Source organism: Mixophyes fleayi, chromosome 11 (genome assembly GCF_038048845.1).
Source record: "Mixophyes fleayi isolate aMixFle1 chromosome 11, aMixFle1.hap1, whole genome shotgun sequence".
Classification (NCBI taxonomy): domain Eukaryota; kingdom Metazoa; phylum Chordata; class Amphibia; order Anura; family Limnodynastidae; genus Mixophyes; species Mixophyes fleayi.
Genome location: NC_134412.1, coordinates 10,530,429 through 10,555,896, shown reverse-complemented (window position 1 = coordinate 10,555,896; position 25,468 = coordinate 10,530,429). Strand labels below are relative to the sequence as shown.

General features: G+C 40.2%; 1 protein-coding gene across 2 annotated transcripts in view; it reads left to right on the top strand.

The window, feature by feature from the left end:
• Positions 1-5,085: 5,085 nt before the first annotated feature.
• LOC142106866 (B-cell receptor CD22-like) overlaps positions 5,086-25,468 on the top strand; it is a 48,346-nt gene continuing 27,963 nt past the window's right edge. For both annotated transcript variants that reach the window (XM_075189906.1, XM_075189904.1), the window contains exons 1-4: positions 5,086-5,151; positions 15,148-15,235; positions 15,330-15,689; positions 23,297-23,587. In XM_075189906.1, coding sequence (XP_075046007.1) covers positions 15,196-15,235; positions 15,330-15,689; positions 23,297-23,587 — 691 coding nt within the window. In that variant the 5' untranslated portion in view covers positions 5,086-5,151; positions 15,148-15,195. The remainder of the gene's footprint in view (positions 5,152-15,147; positions 15,236-15,329; positions 15,690-23,296; positions 23,588-25,468) is intronic.

Sequence of the window (25,468 nt, the reverse complement as noted above, 5' to 3'; positions counted from 1 at the left end):
ACTCCTACGCTATTATTAACCTCAATAACATTCAATAACAATCATTTCCACTAATTTACAGTGTATTCTGAACACCTCACAATATTGTTATTTGTCCAAATTGTTGCAACGAGGTATCTTTCTGGACTGCGTAGTGGAGTGGTCCCCACAATATAATAAGAAAACCATCAACTGTGTCTTAATCGCACCAAAAAATGTACCTGGACTGCGTAGAGGAGTGGTCACCACAATATAAATTAAAAACCCTGAACTTGTATGATTCGCACCAATAAATGTATCTGGACTGCGTAGAGGAGTGGTCACCACAATATAATAAGAAAACCATCAACTGGTATGAATCGCACCAAAAAATGTACCTGGACTGCGTAGAGGAGTGGTCACCACAATATAATTTAAAAACCCTGAACTTGTATTAATCGCATCAAAAAATGTACCTGGACTGCGTAGAGGAGTGGTCACCACAATATAATTAATAAAAAACCCTCCACGGCTCTGAATTCCCCAAAAAAAAAATTCTGGACTGCGTAGTGGGGTGGCCCCGGTACTAAATTTGATATCGGGGCCACAATATAATAAATACACCCTCAACTGGTCAGAATTCCACCAAACAAGTATCTGGACTGCGTAGTGGGGTGGCCCCGGTACTAAATTTGATACCGGGGCCACAATATAATAAATACACCCTCAACTGGTCAGAATTCCACCAAACAAGTATCTGGACTGCGTAGTGGGGTGGCCCCGGTACTAAATTTGATACCGGGGCCACAATACCTCCTCCAAGTTCCAAGTGTAGTGTTTATAACATATTAACACTACACTAATTCTAGCACGTCAATACCTCTTGTTTTAAATAATGACAGGGCATTTAACTTTTGATTACATTTTTTGAATTTGTTGACATTTTCTTTTAATTTTTTGAACATGGCAAACGACTGTTGAATGGTCACATAATGCCAAAAAAATAGTTGCAAGATGGAATTGTCCTTGGGCTCTCCCACCCATCCTTATGTTGTTGAAATAGGACTTGCTCACTTTAACAAACCAATCATTTCAGCGACAGGGCCTACCAAACAACTGTGGCTGAAATGATTGGTTTGTTTGGGCCCCCACACCAAAAAAACAATTCATCTCTCCCTGTACAAACTAAACAGGCTCTACTGAGGAAAGATGTCGTCCTCATCCTCAACCTCTGATTCCTCTCCCCCTACAGTGTGTACTTCCTCCTCCTTACACATTATCAATTCGTCCCCGCTGGACTCCACAACCACAGGTCCCTCTGTACTATCTGGAGGGCAGTGCTGTACTCCATTGAGGAATTGATTATTCATTTTTATAAACATAATTTTTTCAACTTGGTGAGGAAGCAACCTCCTTCGCCGCTCACTGACCAGGTTCCCCGCTGCACTAAAAACTCTTTCCGAGTACACACTGGAGGGGGGACAACTCAGGTAAAATAGAGCCAGTTTGTACAGGGGCTTCCAAACTGCCTTTTTTTCCTGCCAGTAACAATATGGACTGTCTGACATGTCTATTTGGATGGTGTCAGCAAAATAATCCTCCACCATTTTTTCAATTGTGACAGCATCCAATGCAGCGACAGTAGACATGTCTGCAATGGTTGGCAGGTCCTTCAGTCCGGACCAGATGTTATCAGCATCCCCGCCAGCGGCTCTTTTATGAAAACTGAGCTTTTTCCTCGCAGCCATAGATGTGGAAGAAAATGAGGGTTGAGCTGTTGGCATGTCACGGTCCTCTTCAGAGGACAATCTCCTGACCAGAAGGTCTTTGCACCGCTGTAGACTTGTGTCTGCCGGAAACAGAGACACAACATACGCTTTAAACCGAGGATCGAGCACGGTGGCCAGAATGTATTCCTCTGACTTTAAAAGAGTGACCACCCTCGGATCCTGGCAAAGCGTACGAAGGGCTACATCCACAAGAGCTACATGCTTAGTGTAATCGCAATGGTTTACCAGCTCCTCCCTCACTTTCTCCAGCTGCTTCTGCAACAGCCTGATTAGGGGAATGACCTGACTCAAGCTGGCAGTGTCGAAACTGACTTCTCGTGTGGCAAGTTCAAACGGCTGGAGATCCTTGCACAACACGGAAATCAGTCTCCACTGCGCTTGACTCAGGCGCATCCCCACTCCTTTGCCTATGTCGTAGGTGGCTGTGTAGGCCTGAATGGCCTTTTGCTGCTCCTCCATCCTCTGCAGCATATAGAGGGTGGAGTTCCAGCGCGTCACAACCTCTTGTTTGAGGTGATGGCAGGGCAGGTTCATGCTTTTTTGATGTGCCTCTAGTCTGCGGTAGGCACTGGCTGAATGCCGAAAGTGTCCAGCAATTTTGCGCACCACCGCAAGCATCTCCTGCACACCCCTGTCACTCTTGAGGTAATGCTGCACCACCAAATTAATGGTGTGGGCAAAACATGGGACGTGCTGGAAATTGCCCATATTTAATGCCCGCACAATGTTACTGGCATTGTCTGACACCACAAATCCCCATGAGAGTCTAAGTGGGGTAAGCCACTGGGAGATAATTTCCCTCAGTTTCTTTAATATGTTGTCAGCGTTGTGCCTCTTATTAAAGCCTGTAATACACAATGTTGCCTGCCTTTACACCAGCAGCCATTTTGTAGATGCTGCTACTGATGCAGTTGTTGCTGTTGCTGCGGAAGGCGATGCATCTACCCAGTGGGCTGTCACAGTCATATAGTCCTTCGTTTGCCCAGAACCACTTGTCCACATGTCCGTGGTTAAGTGGACAGTGGGTACAACCGTATTTTTTAGAGCACTGAGGACACTTGATCGTACTTCTCTGTACATTTTTGGTATCGCCTGCCTAGTGAAGTGGAATCTCGATGGGATTTGGTACCGGGGACACAATACCTCCATCAACCCTCTAAATCCCACTCCACTGATGGCGGACACCGGGCGCACGTCTAACACCAACATTGCACTTACAGCTGCAGTTATACACTTTGTAATAGGGTGACTACTATCGTATTTTGTGGTCATGGCAAACGACTGTTGGACGGTCAATTGTTTTGTGAAAGACTTAGCGGTCTTACGACTTCCCCTCTGGGAAGATGACCGACCAACAGCAGCAGTGGCAGTAGTAGGCGTACCGCTGCAGGATTCCTCGGATGAATCCAGTATTGGAGAGGACTCAGTCTGGCTGCTGACTTGGGCTGCAGGACTGAATCTGATGGAGATCATGGAGGAAGTTGACGAGGAGGGTGTTGCTGGTGTGTATCCAACTGGACCACAGGATTTAGGTGTCCCTGTACCGATGACGGTCCTAGGCCCCGTTCCTGAACTAACCACTGAACTATGAAGGTTATTCAGGTGACGTATAATGGGAGGATGTCCCTAGGTGGGCAAGATCCTTACCCCTGCTTATTTGAGCTTCACATAAGCTACATATGGCCATACATTGGTTGTCCGGATTTGGATAAAAATAACTCCAGACCCCCCCTGGTGCCTCATTTTCAATAACCACATCACCATCCTCATCATCAAGTTCCTCCACAGCGCCAGCTACATCATCAATAGCCTCCTCCCAAGCCACCTCTTCCCGTACAGTGATGGGAAGGTCAGGCTTGACAACCACCTACACCCTTGGACTCGCCTTGGGGATTTGTGATAATTTCTCTTTAGAAGGCAGAGTTGTTTGCTGTTTTGTTGCTGACAGCATAACTCTCTTCAATTTTTTGTAGGGGGGGGGGGGAGGAGGAGGGCTAAGATCCTTGGGTGAAGATGGACCACTAGTCATGAACACGGGCCAGGGCCTAAGCCGTTCCTTGCCACTACGTGTCGTAAATGGCATATTGCCAACTTTACGTTTCTCCTCAGATGATTTTAAGTTTCTCTTTTTGCTATTTTTTTGAGAACTTGGGCTTTTTGGATTTTACATGCCCTGTACTAGGAGATTAGGCATCGGGCTTGGAAGACGACGTTGATGGCATTTCATCGTCTATGTCATGACTAGTGGCAGCAGCTTCAGCATTAGAAGGAAGTGGGTCTTGATCTTTCCTACTTTATCCTCCAAATTTTTGCTCTCCATTATATGTAGCACAAGATACTGCAGAATGTGTGAACTTGGTAATATTGCAGTACCAATGGGCTTATACTGCAGGATTGGTTTTGCAAATTTTGTTGTAATTAAAAAAAAATGTAATTAGTTTTTGGAATTTTTTTTATAACTTTTTTTTAATTTTTTAAACACTTGGGAATATTGGGGAAAGAACTATGCCCTTAGTTAGAAGCACAGAGCACAGGACACAGGACCACTGGACTGAATAGGACACAGCACACAGGACCCAGCAGCACCACTGAACTCAAAATTGACAGAGCACAGCACACAGCACCACTGGACTGATACTGCAGAATGTGGGAACTTTGTAATATTGCAGCAGTACCACTGGACTTTTACTGCTGAATGTGTGAACTTGGTAATATTGCAGTACCAATGGGCTTATACTGCAGGATTGGTTTTTCAAATTTTGTTGTAATTACATTTTTTTTAAATTAGTTTTTTGTATTTTTTTTTATAACTTTTTTGTAAATTTTTTAAACACTTGGGAATATTGGGGAAATAACTATGCCCTTAGAAGCACAGAGCACAGGACACATGACCACTGGACTGAACAGGACACAGCACAGGACCCAGCAGCACCACTGAACTCAAAATTGACAGAGCACAGCACACAGCACCACTGGACTGATACTGCAGAACACAGCACAGCACAGCACAGCACAGCACAGAACTAAACAGCACAGCACGAGATCTACCAGGACAAAGGACCACCTAACACACCCTCCCTCTACCCTGATCAATGCCCGAGTGAAGATGGCGGTGACTAGCGGGGAATTTATAGGATCCGAGTATCTCGAGATCCGACATCGGCAACGTTCGGGTGGGCTCGGATTCAGGAAATCTGAGTGCGCTCATCTCTAATATAAACCATCCATTAGCTATTTTTTAATCCCTATCTTAAATCATCTCAATTTACAAAAGAGGATGTCACTCTTTTAAGGAAGTGACAAGGAGTTACTTCTCCATAATATACAAGTGATTTTGCGTAACTTGAACTCCAATTTCTTGTTCCTAAAATCTAACAACCATAAGAACAGACAAACAAGACATGTAAGTATTTGGTCAATTTAATTTTATATTTGAAATGTAAAGAATTGAAACCTATGTATCATATGGTACTTATCTGCTAGCAAATTATCTATCTAATAAATAGACTCCACAGAAGCCAATTTAAACTTACTGATGTTTATATCTCACAATGTGAGTACTGTCTTTCTAAAGCTTGGCACAGTGACAGAGTGGTTAGTGCTGATGCCAAGCTAGATTTTGATTTAATTTGAACCAGTAAATCAAATGCTTATATTTTTGTGGGTTTCCCTCTGGGGGCTCCAACTTCCTCTCACAGTCTAAAATATACTGACAGGTTAACTTGCTTGAAAATGTCCTTTGTGTTTGTTTGCCTGTGGCAGGGAACTTAGATTGTAAGCTCCAGTGGAACAGGGAGGATGTGAATGAATATATTCTCTGCAGCCTACTGAATATATATTTTAACACTATAAAAATGATAATAATGACAGCAGTTATTTTATGACAAATTGCGCCAACTGTAGAAAATTGCACACAATTGTCCTGAGCGGAACACACGCATAAGCGTATCTTGTGATTGAAAAAGTTGCAGATAAGTGTATGCGTATGTACGTATTTAGATCTGAAGATGCTTCCAAGTCTGACTGAGTAGCAGATGCATCCGTTTATCTACAGACACATCGCTGTCCAACTTCTGAACGTGTACAAAAAACTTTTATTTCACGTGTAATGAATGAAATTGCTCCAAAGTATCAATTAAATTCTAAATAATCATAAATAACTTATCATATAGGGGAGGAACAAATTCTGGAAATGCATACGTCAAAATATAAAAAGATCTTTGTTACAATACGCTCGGAAAATTGTAATCTATGGCCAAGGGATTACTACAGTCTCAATAAGGATCTGCAAATCATTCAAATACCTCTATTTACAAGCAGGTTTGTAAGTTTGTGTGATCATCGTCATCCACTACTTACACCTGCCGCTGAACACCTCAGGGGCGCACTGAGGATTTTTCAGGAGGAATTCCCCCTCCACCTCCAAAAAAAAAAGAAAAAAAAAGCTAGAGGGCTGCCGCGCATGCTTTTTTGACAGCGCCGCGGCTGCTGTATAGTACAGTGCCGCTATGTAGGGCACTTTTGTTAGCGGAGGGGAGGGGTTTCTGGAGACCTAGAAACCTCCCCCTGCGTGCGCCACTGCACCTTTTCCTTTTTCTGGTTATGTCCCAGTCTGAATTGGTACCCAATTGCTCAAACACACCCTTACCTGGCCTACGCTAAAACGCCTCGTCCTTCACCCATCCCACCTCTTCAGTCGTTAGGAGTCACAAGTGCCAAATATTTGCTGTTCTCAATTGCGGCTGCTGTGTACGTTTGTTCTCTGAGCATGCAGAGAAATTGCAAGATGCGCTCTGCAAACGGGCGTGTGTCTCACTCCAAATATGGCCCAATGTGTTTATCTATTTTATTATTATTATTAATTTTTATTTATAGGGCGCCACAAAGTATCCGTAGCGCTGTACAAGGACAAACAATGGCACAGTACAAAGTGAAACAACACAGTACAAGTAACAGTAAGCACTAAAACTCTGGGGGCTCAGGCACAGCAAGAAAGAGAGGGAAAGAGGGGAAAAGGGAGTACAGGCAGGTAACTATGGCCCAAGAGGGTGGGCATGGATGACAGGTAAAGAGTCACTGAGCGGAGCGGAGAGAAGCGAGAGGAGACAGAGGGCAGAGGGAGTGAGAGGAGGAGAGCTGAGTAGCTGGAGAGCGCAGTTAAAAGTGATGCAAACAGGAGGTAGGAGCAGGCCCTGCGCTCCCATTAGGCAAGGTTAGGCACTTGCCTAGGGCGCCGGGCTCTGGAGGGCGCCACAGAATAATAAAAGACTTTAAAACTGTGCGGCGACCGCTGACCATACCTGTCATGGCCGCCGCACAGCATCAGATGCACGGGGAGGGGGGAAGAGGCTATTTTGTCACCACCGCTGCCTCTCTGCTCCGTCTCCTCCCCTCCACTTACTAGTGTCAGTGAGTGGAGGGGAGGAGACGGAGCAGAGAGGCGGCGGTGGTGAGACAAGGTAAGGAGAGCGGAGGGAGGAGGGCGGCGATTTTTGCGGGAAGGGGGGCGGCGATTTTTGACTGGGGGGGGCGCCGCTTTTTTAAAAATGCCTAGGGCGCCGTGGACCCTAGCACCGGCCCTGGGTAGGAGAGCCCTGCTCAAAGGAGCGTACAATCTTATGCGATCCGCAGTGTCTTCAAAATTTTTTTGCCAGACCTTATTAGAAAGCAGACTTTGGACATAAATGTGAGAAGTCAGAAACCTATGTGGCTTTGTAACACACACATTTTATTCTGTACCTGCTATGAACATTAGGAAGTTATCAGGTTGTCGGTTTATTTTACAAAACACACATATTCCGCAACTATGTTTTAACATAATGGCTGAAAAAATAGAGACTAGCTATACAAAATATATAATTATTGGTTCAATATATTATTTGTTTCAGTTTACTTTAGTATAGAAACTAATGTTTTACATTGCCATTGTTATAAAATACAAATTACATCTCAGGTTAAAAGTGATTGTAAAGTAGCATTTCAGTTAAATCAATGTATTATGTACTTGAGTTTAGAATGTTCAGAATATTTACCAAGTTCATATTTACCAATGTTCACCAAAGTCATAATGTCATAACGTCTACAATTGACATATACTTTTAGTATAATAAAAACACATTGCTAATATTCACTGGACTTCAAACCTCATCATATTGTTTGAGTAGGATTTACTAAAAAGTTTTTCTGCTGTGACTGGAGGAAAATTAAAGGTAATCTTTCTTTTATGTCATATATAGATTGCTTGAGTACTTTTGAGGCAGACAGAGAGATCTAGGGGTATATTTACTAAACTGCGGGTTTGGAAAAGTGGAGATGTTGCCTATAGCAACCAATCAGATTCTAGCTGTCATTTTGTAGAATGTACTAAATAAATGAAAGCTAGAATCTGATTGGTTGCTATAGGCAACATCTCTACTTTTCCAAACCCGCAGTTTAGTAAATCTAGCCCCTAGTCTATGATGCTGTGAGGTCAATGCTCAGATCGTGTTGCACTATCTCTGTAGACTTATACGAAGGGGTGCGGGTGGCAGTGCCATGTAACAAACTGGATCCTGTAATTTGTCTTAAAGGAGAATACTTCAGTATTTTCATTTTCCACATTCCTTTATGGTAATGTCCATAAAGTATTGACACCTCTGTATTCTTTCCAATAACACACATTGTATTCCAGAAAATGGTTGAAGTAAAGAAATATTTTGGCATCCACCTTGGTATGCAGTGGAATAAAACACAGAAAGCAGACACATCTATGAAAGTAGAGCTTATTCCATAAATGAGTGAGACAAAATTATTGGCACCTTTTTAAAGTGGTTAGAAATAATTAGATTTCAAGCAGAACTGAGATCATCTGTGGTGAGTAGCAGGTGCCTGCAATATAAAAATAAAAATGACTCGTTAAACAAGCTTGAATAGAGAAAATGACTTGTTCTCCTGTTTTGTGTCACTGTGTGCACTTCAATGAGCATGGAAAAGAAAGAAAGACAGAAAATTGTCTGAGGAGGTCGAACGAAAGATTGTAACCAAGCACAGGCATCAGTACTGATCAGGGCTTAGACTAGACCTATAGCTGGTGTAAGAGATACGGCAGAAAAACAAGTAACTTTGAGATGCCCAGAGCTCGATTCGGATGTGGCTGCGTGCGCTAGAGCGTGGCACGCCCTTACTGGAAATTGGCTATGAGAGAACGCCCCAGCCCCGCCCAGTTCCCTCCCTGAAATCATAGGCTGTAGTAAGTGTCCTTTGCGTACGAAGATGGAGCGGACAAGGCTGCGCTTACTGGTGTATTATCATCATCAACATTTATTTATATAGCGCCAGCAAATTCTGTAGCACTTTGTAATTGGGAACAAACATTAATAAAACAATACTGGGTAATACATACAGACAGAGAGGTAAGAGAACCCTGCTTGCAAGCTTACAATCTATAGGACAATGGGAGTTTGAAACACAAGGGCATCATATTGCACACTGGACCAGCTAGAATGCAAAGGTAAAAGTATTGAGTATTGAGATTAAGATGGTGGTTGAGGAATATAATAAGCTTCCCTGAAGAGCTGGGTTTTCAGAGAACGCTTGAAGGTTTGAAGATTAAAGGAAAGTCTTACTGTGCGAGGGAGGGAATTCCACAAAGTGGGTGCAGCCCAAATAAAGTCCTGTAACCGGGAATGGGAGGATGTGATGAGAGTGGAAGAGAGACGCAGATCTTGTGCAGAACGGAGGTGTCGGGTTGGGAGATATTTTGAGACAAGTGAGGAGATGTATGTCGGTTCAATTTTGTTGACAGCTTTGTATGTTACTAGAATGGTCCTGTTCTGGCCACGCGCAGAGTGATTTTGTATACGATGTGCTCCAAATCAACAGATACATGCTTTGATGAATCAGGCCCTGAATATCTGGAGAGCTTTTGATTTTAACCACAGATTTTGTTCTGGGGAGTTACATACTTATTTAATGCTTGATAGATTGTGTAAATACATTTTAAAACTGTGTGTGTAAAAATAGTATTTGAAGGTTTTGTAAGGTTTTGTAGTTAAACCAGTTCTGTCATTTTCTAAGGAAATTGAATCATCTTTTTTGCATGAGCTATGCATGTGATCATTGCAAAACTTCATTATGAAGTTGTTCAACATACATACTATTTTGAAGTACCTGTGGGAGTTAAGAACTTCCTTTCCTTCCAAATTGTAACATTCTCTATAGGAATATCTGATAACTCAACCCTAGGTTTTAAGTCAGTAATGTCTACAGAGTGATGGGCTATGCCTTCATAAGAGGTTGGTAAGAGTCTAGTTGGGTTGAGCACATTGGATCTCAAAATTATGATATTAGAATTGAGCAAAGTTATTTTATATTGTGTAAATCATTGTGCTGACAGATGTTATGGGCCAGATTTACTAAGCTGCGGGTTTGAAAAAGTGGGGATGTTGCCTATAGCAACCAATCAGATTCTAGCTTTCATTTATTAAGTACCTTCTACAAAATGATAGTTAGAATCTGATTGGTTGCTATTGGCAACATCCCCACTTTTGCAAACCCGCAGCTTAGTTAATCTAGCCCTATGTCTTTGTTCTGAGCAGCGTGTGCAGGAGGTGCACAAATATCTAAATCCGATCCTAGTACAAAGTCAGCGGGTTTGTCTACAAGATCAGCTGTTAAGACAACCAGGGAGACCCTGAGCATTTAACTTAGATCTAAGATGTTGTGACAGGAGTGAGACAATTAATAAAAATCACCGTCATTTGTGATTAAAGTGGGATTAAGTTTATCTATTTAACACAGGAGTGATATTAATCGTATATCTGTAACAGAAGTCTTTAATGTCTTTTTCACTGTTTACATCTAATGAAATCTTTAAAATGCACATTTGACTCTGCAACTAAACATTGTGGGCCTGATTTCAAGTCCGAATGCAACTTGCATGCAAGTTGTGGTTTAAAAAGTGCACAGAACTAGTTTCGTCCTTATACAAGATATATTTTGATTTCAATCTGGTGTAAGTACGCTCTGCCTAATCGTTACTAGACACATGTCATACAGACAGAGCAGACTGCAGTATATGTACAAAATAACATGAAAAAATATAAGAACGACTCATAACGCTATAATAATTAATATAAAAAATGTGGACAGTAAAAAAAAGGTAATATATATATTTTTACCATTACATAAATCATGATGCCTTCAGTGCATACTGTACATACAATGCATTTTTATAGTCTATCTTAATTGAATACGCATGTTCTGTTCTAGCTAGTGGCATACATACATGTATTTTCTTAAAACAAATACTATGTTGTGTCAGTCATCACGATCAGTCGGCACTTACACCTGCCTTGTGGTTTAAATGCTATGGTTGAAACCAAGAGTTCTTGAGAAACCTTGGACTAGAATCTGCCATATCTGCATTGGCACGCCCTTAGTGTATATGGTCTATGTTAGTCCAGATCTGGGGCTAGGACAAGATTTACATGACAATTTGAGTTTGCTCTTGCAACTTGTCACGTGGTGTTGGACGTAGAGAGCAGTGAGGCCGCAAGCAGCACAATATGTCAGGAAATAAACCTGGGATACTTCTGTTGGACTGGGAGTCGGTCAATACTGCATTTAGATGCAGCACTCAGTACCTATCTCTTCACAGCAAGGCAAGCACAGCTGATGCAAGTTCACTGAAATGCAATCAGGCGATCGCTGACATCCCAGAGACGGGGATTTGAAATCCTAAGCAGTATATAAACCTGCTCTGCCTGTCATTCCCTGCCAGATTATCAGTTTTGCTGTTCTCAGCTTCTAAGCATGTTATCCTGTTTACAGCTTGATTTCTAATTACTGGCCCGGCTTGTGCCTGCTTTCATGATACTTGGATCCTGACTCTGTACCGCGCTGTCAGAATGGTTTTGATCTTTGCTTTTCCTGGCTATTCCTCTGCTTACTGATTCTGTTTGTTTAACCTGCATCCTTATGACCTTGGCTTGTCTGACAATTCTGCCTTCAGAGTTACTTACGGTAGTACCCCACCTACCAAGCTAAGGGCCAGTTTGATGGACCGTGGCCTGGTTACTTTACAAAGCTAAATAGAAATCTGGTGAATACAGGTAGTAACTTAGACTCTGCACCGCCGCTCTATGTCTGTGTCAATCTTAGCTGGTGTTCACAGCCCAGGACCCGATAAAGCCATTCTTTGGCTCAGAGAAGTACAGAGGGTACACCAAGCTGGAAGCAGCAGGAATCCCTAGTGCTAGCAGATGTAGTTTCTGCCAACAGGAGCTCTAATAGTATGTGTCCTCCTGGCAACCATCTTGCCTCACAGTTCCTAAGCATTTGTCTTTGTAAAGTACATTAATCTAACATGGAATGGCAAAAATCTTCCTGACAGCAATGGACAGCAGGCAGCCTGGGGACTGCATGGAATCCTCAAAGGGATCCTTATGATGAAATTCATTTTTTCTTTTGGTTCTTCTTCCTATTGATTCTGATGTCGCAGAGTGAATGTTGTGCATTAACACAGATATATAGCAGGTCTTCTTAACAGCTGGTCATAGAATGATAAATTGAATGGGTTTTGATAACACTTCATGTTTTTCTGATCTCATAATGTGGTTTCATGCTTTTCTGCAAAGGTCATGGGCAGTCACTTATTGGAACCAATGGTCAATTTTGACTCTCCTGATCAATATAATGTTGCCCATCACTGTTCTAAGACATCTGATCACATGTAGACACTGCATTTCAAATCTTAATAAAGCAATTCCATAAGAGGACCTGCTCAATAAATGTATCAATGTATCTGCCTTTGGGTGTCCTACACAAGCAATTCACAAACACAGAAGACAAAAGCTGCATAGTGTTGATATTCCTCTTTTCATGTACCCAACCTCCTTCATATGTTCATATTTATCTTAATGTGTTTCATAGCATAAATAAACACACATACCCAGGTTTAAATTTGGCAAAGGCTCACAGTTTTATTTAAATATAAAGCTATATATATCTGGTGGCAGCGAGAGCACCAAAATAATTGGAAAAACCAAACAGTGGAAGGTCAGATTGCCATTACATCACTGGTCCCAGTATATAATCATTTTACGATAGGCCCGGTGTTAAATTCTGACATCAGAGTGACTACACCCCTTCTGGATTCGACAATGATGTGCCCACACAAAGCAGGTCCAGGGGACCTCCACAGAAAAGGACCGAGTTTGGTTGCTTCAAAAGTGGCTGTGACCTGTGGCCAATCAGTGGTAGCACCATCTGCACTAGCTGCTGACTGCAGCACTCCCCCACCTTCTGTGCCTCCTCTGTGATTGGGAATTTAAAAGGGTTAATAACAATCATAACATTCACAGGGTGGGAGGGAGGTATTCGGTGCAGGAAACAAAGAGACCCAGCATCCAATGGGGGGAAATATATAGAGAAACTTAGGACCCTCCCTGTGGATATTATTGGCTGGATATATAGAAGGCTTAACCCTGAGTGGGGTAAGTACATGACATTCACACATACACATGATTTTAAGTGCATTTGACGTATGGCCTCTCTCGTCGAAAGGGTGAATTGAAAATGCATATGACAATGATGAGCGTTCTACTCTACTAATCATGACTCAACTAGAGTACAGTCAAGATAACGGATCATAAATCATCACGACAGCTGGTCACGTTTTGAACGTCTCCAGACTTTCATTCTGAGCCAAGACGGACCTTCATATAACATTTCAGCTCAAGATAAAACTTTTTACTTTGGATTGATTGACTTTTCTTACTTAGCAGAAGACAAGTACTGCCTTATCTAAGAGTTCATTTATTTAAATGTTTAATGCTTGCTAGCGTCAATCAACTAGTCTATAATTTTAATGAGAATTTGGTTCTTTTAAGGATGGTTCTTATGATGTTTCTCATAGAATAATAGATATAGATGCTTCAATTTGAAGTACCATAAAACCAATATGAGAATCTCTTCTAAAATGTATGTGTGTGTGTGTATATATATACAAATATATATATATATATATATATATATATATATATATATTAGACAAAGAGTTCCATTAAAAGTGCTCCAGATATGAAGTCTCCAAATCAAATAGCAGCTACTCCGGCCCAATCTCTTCAGGCAAAGGAGTCATCTAAAAATAACAAAACAAACAGAGCCAGAAAGTGCGTTGCTTCACATAGGACAGTGATCAGCACACAAGTGTTCAAATAAGTGATTTTTTTAATATTTATTTTAATATTGTAAGGGTTTTTAAACCACCTGTGCAATAAATACATTTTTAGAAGGTTCTACTTATGTATGTCCACTTTTTCTGGGATGCTCTTCCTTTCCAGGTCATCCATGGTTGGTGATGTTGAAGTGATGTTCTAATTGCACACAGTTTTCTTATGAATTACTCTATGCTGCATGGTGTTGGAAAGTATTACACTATGAGCGCTCTCCATCTCTGTTTGTTTTGTTTTATATATATATATATATATATATATATACTATATAAAAGCCCAGTGGCGTGTGTCTGTGTGTGGAAAAAAAAACAAGCTGCAGCGCCACCTGCTGGGCGAAGTTATACACTGACCTACTAAATTCTTAGTGTGTGTGGAAAAAAAAACTCAGAAAGGGCTGAAATTTGGTATACTAAGATGTTTTTAATTTGTTAATTTAATTTGTTAATTGTTAAAAGTGTTTATAAAGATTTTAAAAAAATATATATTTCTTGAAGGAGAAGTGACAGTTGGGAGTGGTTGGTGGTTGCCGGGGGTGACAGTGGGGAGTGGTTGGTGGTTGCCGGGGGTGACAGAGCGAGAGGAGTGTGATACTCAGGACCGCTGAGAGAGATCCCTGTGTCTGGATAGACATCTGGATAGATGTGGCGATAAAGATGAAGGATGAGGTGATGGAGAAAAATGATGAGGTGGTGACATGTGGACAAAACCACGTTAAAAAAGGGCGCTTACGTCGGGAAGTAACGCTCGTCCCCTGAGGAGGCCTGGGCTCAAATGCATGACAAATGCATGACAAGAACCTTTTTAACACCTTAAGTAGCTTGATTTGACCAGAATGCATGAGTATCATGCACAGGTTAACTTGTATATATATATATAAAGATACTGGCACAGTCCATAATCAGAACACAACTACCACTCTCTTATCAAAGTAGAGAACAAGACAATTACAGACGACACGCCCTGGAGTTGCCACAAATCTCTTGCCCCCTCTTTTTACTTAAAAAATTAAATAAATTAAGCTGATGGATTTTGGCATCCTTATGATGTCACAGTGCAATCCCCAGTAGCTTGCATTCCAATTGGTATATTACCATTTATAGAAAACGAGTGGATGGAAATGCAAATAGAACCTTTTGTACAAATTAGTATATTTACAGTTGGTGTCTTTTTGTTTTAACTTACAGGAAATTTAACCACATCCAGAATTACAATTTCAGACACTGAATAGCACGATGACTGTTACAATGATTCTTATTATCGCCCTGTTCCAAGGTAAGATCAATTCAAATTTCAAAATAACTACGTAAATATAATGGGAATAAATATAATAGGATAAATCTAATAATATAATCATTGTATCTTTCAGGCTTTCAGGAAGGTTTTTGGTGTCAGAAATGGGAGTTCCCAACTGAAATAGTAGCTCTGATTGGTTCCTGTGTGGAGATCCCCTGCACATATTCACCAGCCACACAGTTTAAACTATCCAGTGCTGTATGGTATTTATATAGGAATACATATAATAACGAGGTTTTTAACAGCAAAACATACTCATCAGTAAGAAATGACTACATAAGGCGAACCTCACTGGTACCTGGAGGCAGCTGCAGCCTGAGGATAAACCCTGTGAGAGGAGCAGATAGAGATCGATATTATCCAGGAATAGCAGAAGGAAGCAGGCTGAATGCATATGAGCTGCAGAATAGGACTATTACCCTTCATTCCTTAGGTAAATATTTATTTTCATAAGCCATAAGTGACAGACTTTAAGTAACATACATAGTAACATAGTAACATAGTTGATGAGGTTGAAAAAAGACACCAGTCCATCAAGTTCAACCTATTTTGGATCTCCTGCGATCCTGCACTTATATTTGAAATTGATCCAGAGTAAGCAACCGCCAATCTGTTTCAATTTTGAAAATCCCCCCAGACTCAATATTGCAATCCAATTTTTACCCTATATCCACTACTATCCTTTATTTTAAATTAACGGTCATATCCCTGGATACACCTTTCCGCTAAAAATTTGTCTAACCCTTTCTTAAACATATCTATTGAATCTGCCATCACAACCTTCCCTGGCAATGAATTCCATATCTTGACTGCCCTTACTGTAAAGAACCCCTTCCTATGCTGGTTGTGAAATTTCCTCTCCTCTAACCTTAGGGGATGACCACGTGTCCTGTGTATGGTCCTTGGGGTAAAAAGTTCCCATGAAAGCTCTCCGTATTGACCCCTAATGTATTTGTACATAGTAATCATATCTCCCCTTAGACGCCTCTTTTCTAAAGTAAACATGCCTAAACTGGCTAACCTTTCCTCATAACTTAATGACTCCATACCCTTTATCAATTTTGTCGCCCTTCTCTGAACCCTTTCTAGTTCCAAATTATCTTTTTTATAGAGTGGTGCCCAGCACTGTACTGCATATTCAAGATGAGGTCTTACCAACGATTTATACAGTGGCAAAATTACACTGTCTTCCCTTGCATCTATGCCCCTTTTTATGCATGCCAATACTTTGTTTGACCTTGCAGCTGCTGCTTGACATTGAGCACTATTGCTAAGTCTACTGTCTACGAGCACTCCCAAATCCTTTTCCATTATAGGTCTGTGTGAAAATCGGTACAGTTTTAAAAATGAAAGCGCATAATTGGTTGCTATGGGCAACACCAGAAAAAGCTAAAGTGTTAAATGGTTTTCATAACAAGTTATATGGTGTCATTTTTATGTTTGTTTAGTGAGTCATTTATAATATGACACTGATGCTATATTAGAATATGGGGCCAAGTAGAAAGGTCTAAAAACACATTGGGCCTGATTCCTTAAGGAAAGTAACACATTTTCTCCCAGACAAACCATGTTACAATTCAAGGGGTGAAACTTAGTTTATTATTTTGCACATAAGGAAAAATCCTGGCTAGTTTTTCATGTAAAACACAAGTACATGCTTTGTTTTTACACTGAAACTTTAAATTGATCTGGGACATGCCCTACCCCAACTATCAATCTGCCCTTATGCAACATGGTTTATCCAAGCTGCAAAGTTACTCCTTTTTTTGCTTACTTTCCTTAATGAATCAGGCCCATTGTCATCAGAAATAACCTCTGAATACACATTAAAAAAAATTCCAACCACAACTAAACATTCAGGTTTGTGTGGTGTGCAATAAGACCAGGTAAATACAAACTTGTACTTCATTTTAAATGAATATTGTCACAATTCTGAGGGTTTGAATGACCATCTGTCCTGATGCACTCGGGGCAAACGGAAATAGCGCAAATGAGTTCAATTTATTACGGTAGTTTACGGAGTTGGATAAGATTCCAGCAATTACACAGTCAGATGAGTCCACAGAAAATCAGCAACAATGTCCACAATATACCTTTCGGGTTTTGGTTAAAAAATGATTGTAGCAGCCGCTGACAAACCATACAACCTTGTCAAACAAAGGTATGTGTTGCAGGGAATAGTTCCATGTATCCTTGTGTAGGTTATAAGCTCATATGCCAAATAGCCTAAGATCTTGGTTCTGGCTGATGGAGCTATAGCTTTTGCTCAATCTAATATGCCCCATTGATCCCGCACACCTGTTTTCATCCTCCATCTTGCAATGGTTGTAAATAAAAGGTGCTAGTTGTTGCCACTAAGTCTGGGTTTGAGAGCAGAGCCAAGATGTCCCCGTCCTTGCATATCAAGGTCTGATAGGGCAGTTAACCAAAATATTGGTAGAACACTATGGGCTAGATTTACTAAGCTGCGGGTTTGAAAAAGTGGAGATGTTGCCTATAGCAACCAATCAGATTCTAGCTGTCATTTTGTAGAATGCACTAAATAAATGAAAGCTAGAATCTGATTGGTTGCTATAGGCAACATCCCCACTTTTTCAAACCCGCAGCTTAGTAAATCTAGCCCTATGCCTCCATTCCTGCATTGCTTCTGCTGATTTAATCACACTTGATGAGAAGGGACCCACCTGGCTATTTTTAAGCAAAACAAATGTTCTTTTTTATAAATGCAAACAACAGCATAATGATTACACTAATAAAATATCAATAAAATACTTAAGACAACATAGTAACAATGGGTTTTCATATATCTTGAAAGAACTACAAGAAAGACTCTGTGGGGCATATTCAATTCACGAAAATCCGCATTATTGCGGTACCGTATTACCGGCAGTAGTGCGCATTTTAGGCGGTAACGCGCATTACCGTGGATCGGGATCGGAATTGAATATGCCCCTGTATGTTCCCAGGTATTGATCCATATTTACGCAGTTTTAGGTAATAAAATCATAAGGTGCCATCTGTCAATCATGGTAAAAACGAGTGTGGCCATGTCAAAATCCCCACAATCCTCCATTTTCTTAAAATTGTTTATAGCAACCTTGCTGGAAATGTTTTCTGAAACTATTTTAGTAAGTCTCTATTTTTTACATGTCTGGATTGCAAAATTTGGCATTTTAATGTCGCTTTAATTCTTGTCGCAATTTTAGTAGTTGCAATAATGACTACCACCAGTGGTAAGGTTGAAAGATAGATTGGAACTATAAAATACAAGTTTGCAAAGGTCCAGAAGCAAACAGGCTTGCCTTGGCCTGCTGCCTTACCCTTAGTGCTTTGCTCTTTAAGAACAATTCCTAGAGGTGCAACTAAATTATTACCCTATGAAACCCTGTTTGAAAGACCAGGTAACATTGAACTGAATCCCATAATCCCAGAACAAGTGTCTCTTCAAATCGGACAAGACTTGTTAGTAAAGTATATAAAGGAGTTACAAATCACTCTTGTCTTCAATCATAAAAAGGTTGTCGACCCCCTCCCCAATGAACCAGATGTGCATTGTCATAATTTGCATTTTGGAGATCTGGTCCTCCTTAAAAAGGTCCTGAGGAAAGGATACCTCGACTTGAGATGGGACGGACCATACCAGATACTACTGACTAAGTCTACAGCCGTAAAGGTAGAAGGTAAAGACACTTGGATCCACACACATCGCATTGAAAGAGGATAATAAAAGAACAAAAGGGAGAGGCTAACAAGTCTGATTAAAGCCCAATCCCCAGTGACCATACTATCCTTTGGCACGGAGGCCATAATAATGCCCCAGTGTATGTATCACCACATAAGATGGAAAAGAGTACTTTCTACCCATGAAGATGCAATTTGTTGGTCAAATTACAGCAATGGTGGTTGCTTCTGCAGCATGGACTAATCAAACTGACTGTTTGGTGTGTTCTCATCTACCTACCTTTACAGAAAGGGGTATTTCATTATATAGCATTCCTGTAGCACTGGAAGAAATTATGGTTAACAATGGCTTAATCCAATTCAGGAACTCTACTCTAACGTATGCATTACAAAATCAATATATTACACTAGCAGTGACCTTAAGGATATCTAGCATCTGTGGACTATTTAAGAGCCCAGTGGGGAAAGAATATAGATATACATTTCAAAATGTCATTACAGATGTCAGATTAAAAGAAAAAAAGGTAGGCCACTCCAATTGCGCACAAGTTAACATTTGGTTTTGGGCATCTGAGAAAAATAATGACCCTCTTTCATTTGATTATAACATGACCTATAGGTGGAATAATACTGACCACCTTTCAATAGGAAATTTAATTTTGCACAATATACAGACCTAGGTAGATGGATGGATGCAGGAATAGCAATAGGATTTATGAATGTCATATATACTTCCTAGAGGATTTTATTTTGTGTGTGGAAGGAGAGCCTACTCATTACTACCACCTGGTGCAAATGGCAATACCAGGAACAGTGATAAGAAAAACACTTGAAGGGATTCCTAGAAATACCCATAAACATGTTTTAACTTACAATATAGTATAGCTCTTTGTTTTCACAAGTAGGCATAGGAATACTGCCTGATAGACTTCAAGAATACTCTGAAATCTTAGATAAGATAGTTAATGAAACTATGGATTCTTTTAAGAAACTAAATTATAGAGATATAGAATGACACATGACTTCGTATTAAAAAATAGAGGGTGAGTGTGTGCCATGATAGGTCCAGAATGTTGTAAATATATCTCTGATAATTATGGTAGCATACATGGACATATTAATGACATAACCAAACTTCAACAGCAAATAAGGAATATACCAGGAGAATGGGATCTCTTTAGATGGTTAGGCAAATAATTTTGAATATGATTACAGGTTTTAACCAATATATGATTATTTTTATTGCACTATGCCTTATAATCTATTAAATGTTTAAAAGTATACCAATGATTTCCTGTATATGCAGAAAACCATATAATATAAAAATTATTCCAGAATATATGTATATGCAAGGGAATTTGAGAAAACAGGAGGGTGAGTGATTCCTTGTAGTTCTGTATGAAAAATACAGGCACTTGGCCAAATCCTCAATATATTTTCCTTGCACCTTGTTTATACATAATTCTAAGTCTTCTTTAGTTTTTGTTTATTGTATAATGCAGGGGTGTCCAACCTTTTAGCTTCCCTGGGCCACATTGGAAGACGACGAGTTGGTTTGGGCCGCACATAAGATACACTAACAATAACGATAGCTGATCATCCAAAAAACCATAGAAAACATAGTTAACATATATATGAGAAAAAAAGTGATATATTTATATATATAACTTTTTTTTCAAATCCCCCTATACTTACCTTTCAATCGCCCTGTTCAAAAAATCCTCTCTAGTTATTATACTATAATCACTTTTTGTATTGTTTCTATGCAATATCAATAAAGTGCATTTATGCCAGGCATTGTATATTAGGGTGCCCTGACCAGGCCTGTGGTACCTGATATATACATCACTGTGACCCCAAATTGTGACCTGTTTTGCTAATTACACCACTATGTTAGTTAAGGGATAACAACTTATAATGGGCCAAAGAGAATAATATATAATGCCCCATTAGTATTACAAGTAGAAATATGTAGCAGGGAGATAAGGTCCATGATGCTCCAGGACCAGGTGACTTTTATTCACTGGTCAGCGTCCCTTGAAAAATTAAAAAAAATCCCCCTTAACTTACCTTTTAATCGGCTTGTTCTCATGTCCTCTTCTCTTCTTTTCTCTAATTCTGTGCTGCTGATTGTTCTTCTCACGCGGGTGACTCCTCTGTTCCTCTGTGCTGCGCTCCACAATGGATGTTGGGCGTGATGACATCATGCCTGACATTCACTGTGAACACCGCACGGAGGATCAGACAAGGGAGGGAGCCGGAGTACCAGCTGCTGTGACCGCAAGGTAAGTATTTTCTTTTCTATTCTTTGCAGGATTTTTTTTTCCATTAATAGTGCTGCCCCCTTGCCACAACCAAAACTCCTTCTGGGCCACATTTACAGGCGTGCTGGGCCGCATGCGGCCCGCGGGCTGCGGGTTGGACAACCCTGGTATAATGTGATGAAGAATGATCAAAGGGAGGAATGTTGTGGAAGCCAACCTGATTGATACAACATTGACGGCTGTTCTCTACAGAATTCAGCTGAACGGGGTCAAAGGTTGACATGTTCTAAACAGATGTATACTTAGCATAGAAGGACAAACTTATTTACCTTAATGCTTAAAGGACAATGAGAAAGGTTAAATTAAATGAAGTGAGATTTATAATGCCACCAGTTATAACAATGTTGATGTATGTTGTTTCTACTCGTCAAGGTAGCCAATGCTTATCAGAAACTTCTTTACCATATTGCAAGGTATCAAAGGTTGTTTTTGTCTGTACAAGGGGTGATTTCTCTCTGCTCAAGAATTGTCCACATATGGGGTAAATGTATCAAGCTGAGAGTTTTCCGTCGGGTTTGAAAAACCAATTAGATTCTATCTATCATTTATTTAGTACATTCTACAAAATGACAGCTAGAATCTTATTGGTTGCTGTAGGCAACATCTCCCCTTTCAAACCCGCCGGAAAACTCTCAGATTGATACATTTACCTCCTGATGTGAAAAGAATGAAGACCTCATATTTACTTCAGAAGACTTTGAAAATACTTTTTGCCTTATCACCGCATAGCGGCCAGTAGCCTTCAGCATACTGTCTCATTCTCTTTAGAAACTGCTGAACATAATTTGTGAAATGTGTCCCGATCCTTCCTGGTCAGATTTGGTCTCAAATATTTGACCCAGTCTCTTTTATGGATATCGTAGGTAACCATAAGCAATTCCACCATGTTGAGGTGCCCATATATATCCGTGGTTTCCTCGTTAAACAGAGACACATCGCTATTGCCCAACATGGATGGGGCCAGTCTTGTTATATTAATAAAATATAATAAAATACACATATACCGTAGAATAAATATATTTATTCTAAGAAAAGACAATACAAACATCCCTCTGTAACACCCTTTATTTTATTACCTACTTCCAGGATGGCAGTCTGGTATCTTCTGGTTCTCCGTTAGGAATTTCAATGAGTACAGAAAAAAAGCAAACCCTCACAGGACACCACAGGACATGCTTAGTTAAGAAAATCTCCACAAATGAGTCATGGGGGTAAATGTATCAAGCTGAGAGATTTCCGGCGGGTTTGAAAAGTGGAGATGTTGCCTATAGCAACCAATCAGATTCTAGCTGTCATTTTGTAGAATGTACTAAATAAATGATAGCTAGAATCTGATTGGTTTTTCAAACCCGTCAGAAAACTCTTAACTTGATACATTTACCCCATGATTTGATTGCATCTTTAGGTGCTTTCCTCTGTGGTTAGTCCCCATTCTTCAAAACATGCCCTGATCCACCTGTCCCCTCTCCCCAGAAGCGGCACATTTTGCACTCCTACAGTTCATCCCTTCTTGGAGAGCTGTGTTAATCACCTACCTCTAAAATAAAAATAAAGCAACTCTGGAAATAATGGTCTGACCACATAGAAGGGGAAGAAACAGCACTTCTTCTGTGCATCCCACATATTGTATACCTCTTTTATAATGATTCCTTTTTTTTAACTTTGTCTATAAATATTTCAACAAAAACATTTTAAAAATAGAGGGTTTTTATTTTGTGTAAGTGGCTTCATATCTGCAAGTCTCTGGTTCAAGTGAAGACAAAGTATTGTCCAAATAATCCTATTGCAGAGAAAACATATAATAAAAACTATTAGAACATGAACAATTACTTTTATGTACATATTCTAAAGTGGAACTAAATATTAGGAAAATTAGATTTTCCACCTCAACTAATCCCCATACTGAATTCTCTCCATTACCAGTAATAAAACTTGGTAATGGAGAAGATTTAGTATAGGGTTTATTTCGCGAAGACACCCTGTTAAAGTAGTTTGTAAGTGATTTAATGTAACATTTTAACTTACTATTTTTCAGACTCCCCAGAACAACCTATAATTACCATGTATGGAAATTTGATAGAAGGAAAAGCCATCATTATCCAATGCAATGCAGATCACACCTGTGCCTCCAGACCCCCTTCTCTTGCATTGAACTTTCCTGGTCAGACCAAGATACAATCAATACAATTATCTGGAGGGAATTGGAGAGAAATATCACAACTTACTTATATCCCTTCATATGCGGACAATAAGACTCCCCTTCGATGCACAGCTACCTATCCCAACGGACTAAGATCTCAGCAGGAAACCATATTGAACATCAACAGTATGTATTATGGGTGAATTAAGATCTTTAAAATCTGTTGAATGAATATAAAAATGTCTCATCTATATAGAAATAATATATACAGTATATTCTGTCAATAATAAAAATATTTTTAGTGATTTTTGATGTTGACAGGTATATATAAGTTTTTTTAAAAAATGAGATGATGCCTGGCACCTTACAATTCACCAACAGTAGACAACTGATTTGGCTTTTCCACACCTCTGGTTGGCAATACAAAATCTGAGCTGCTGCTTTCATATTTCTTATTATTACTTATTATTACATAATTACTTATTAACATGCAGTTGCAATTGTTTCCAATCTGAATGCTCTGTCTCGCCATCCCAATTGGGACAGCTTAGCCCCGATCGGTGGGAAAGTTGGTAGCTATTCGGTTACATGGCAGAGCTGTGGAGAACTGGTGCCTTGCACACTGGTTCTCATGGCGTTTAAGGGATTTGGAGGCAAGGGGAAGAGAGAACAGGGTAGCCTAGCACTTCAAAAGGGTCACAATCCCACCTTGACGTGTCACACCCTCATAGTACCATGGCCAGGCCTCCATCCCGGTTCTGCCTTCCCAAATGTTAGGAGGTGTGGAGCACCCTCAGATAATTGTCATCGCACTTGTATTGTAACGTAGAAATCTATATCGGTATAAATCTAGTGCACAAAAATAGAATAAAGTGTGGATGAAATGTCAGCGTGGGCTGTATTGTACTGAATAGGTTAATAGATGTCAACTAATAGTGAATATGGAAATACATTCATAGAACTCTAGACCTAGGGCAGTGATGGCTAACCTGTGACACTCCAGGTGTTGTGAAACTACAAGCCCCAGCATGCTTTGCCAGTAGATAACTAGCTGATAGCTGGCAAAGCATGCTGGGGCTTGTAGTTTCACAACACCTGGAGTGTCACAGGTTAGCCATCACTGACCTAGGGTAATCTAGCGTTTCCAGGCATTCAGCTTGCATATTCGCCACTGTAAATCTCAGTTGCTGCTTTGATTTTTCTTGCTACCTAACAGTTGGAAATGTTTTCTGGCAGTCAGGTTACAGCAACAGAGCCACTGTGAATTCTCAAATAAGCATTCAATTTTTTCATTCAAATAATGAAAAAAAAATTATTTGAATAATGACAACAATTGTAGTTTTTTACTGTATTTTTACTTTTACAAGTAATTTTCTAGAGCACAGAAAGGTCCTCGTCTGTATGTCTCAAACTGTCACTGTTAGAATACCCCCGTGATGCCCTTAAATAATAGGCGTTGCATGCCGATTGTAACATATAACAAATGGGAAAATCTAGGGCCTGAGCTGCTCAGTAAGGAAGGTAAATGCCGATATGTGGTGTGTTTTGCATAAAACAGCTCTGCACATGTCCAGAAACATACTATATGCCAATGGACGCAAGAACATCCAATTCATCTTCGAATGCAAAGGACACTTACAACAGACTACAATATCATGGATGGAACTGGGAGGGGAATGGGCATAGGCCCGTGGTCAATGTAAAGTAAGTGCATGCAAAGCACCCAGCAGACTTGTGAGCATCAATAAGGTATGTGTTTTTCGGTTGTATCACATGTATCAGCTACAGGTCAGGTGTAAGTGCCAAGTGATAGTGATGACGGCTGTGTATGTATGTTTTTCTGTGTTTACTGCTGGAAATATATATTTCACATATGTATGGGACTTATCTTGCAGTGTATTGTGTCTGTCAGAGCAGAGGATACCTAGACCCGTATTCAACAAGAGACGTTTCTTCAAATCCACTTGCAGTTGGATATGGACGTGCATATGCCTGAATTAAGTGCGTTTTAAAAGAAAATATACGGTCAGCGGCTAATACATACTTAATGATATAGGCAGTGTACCC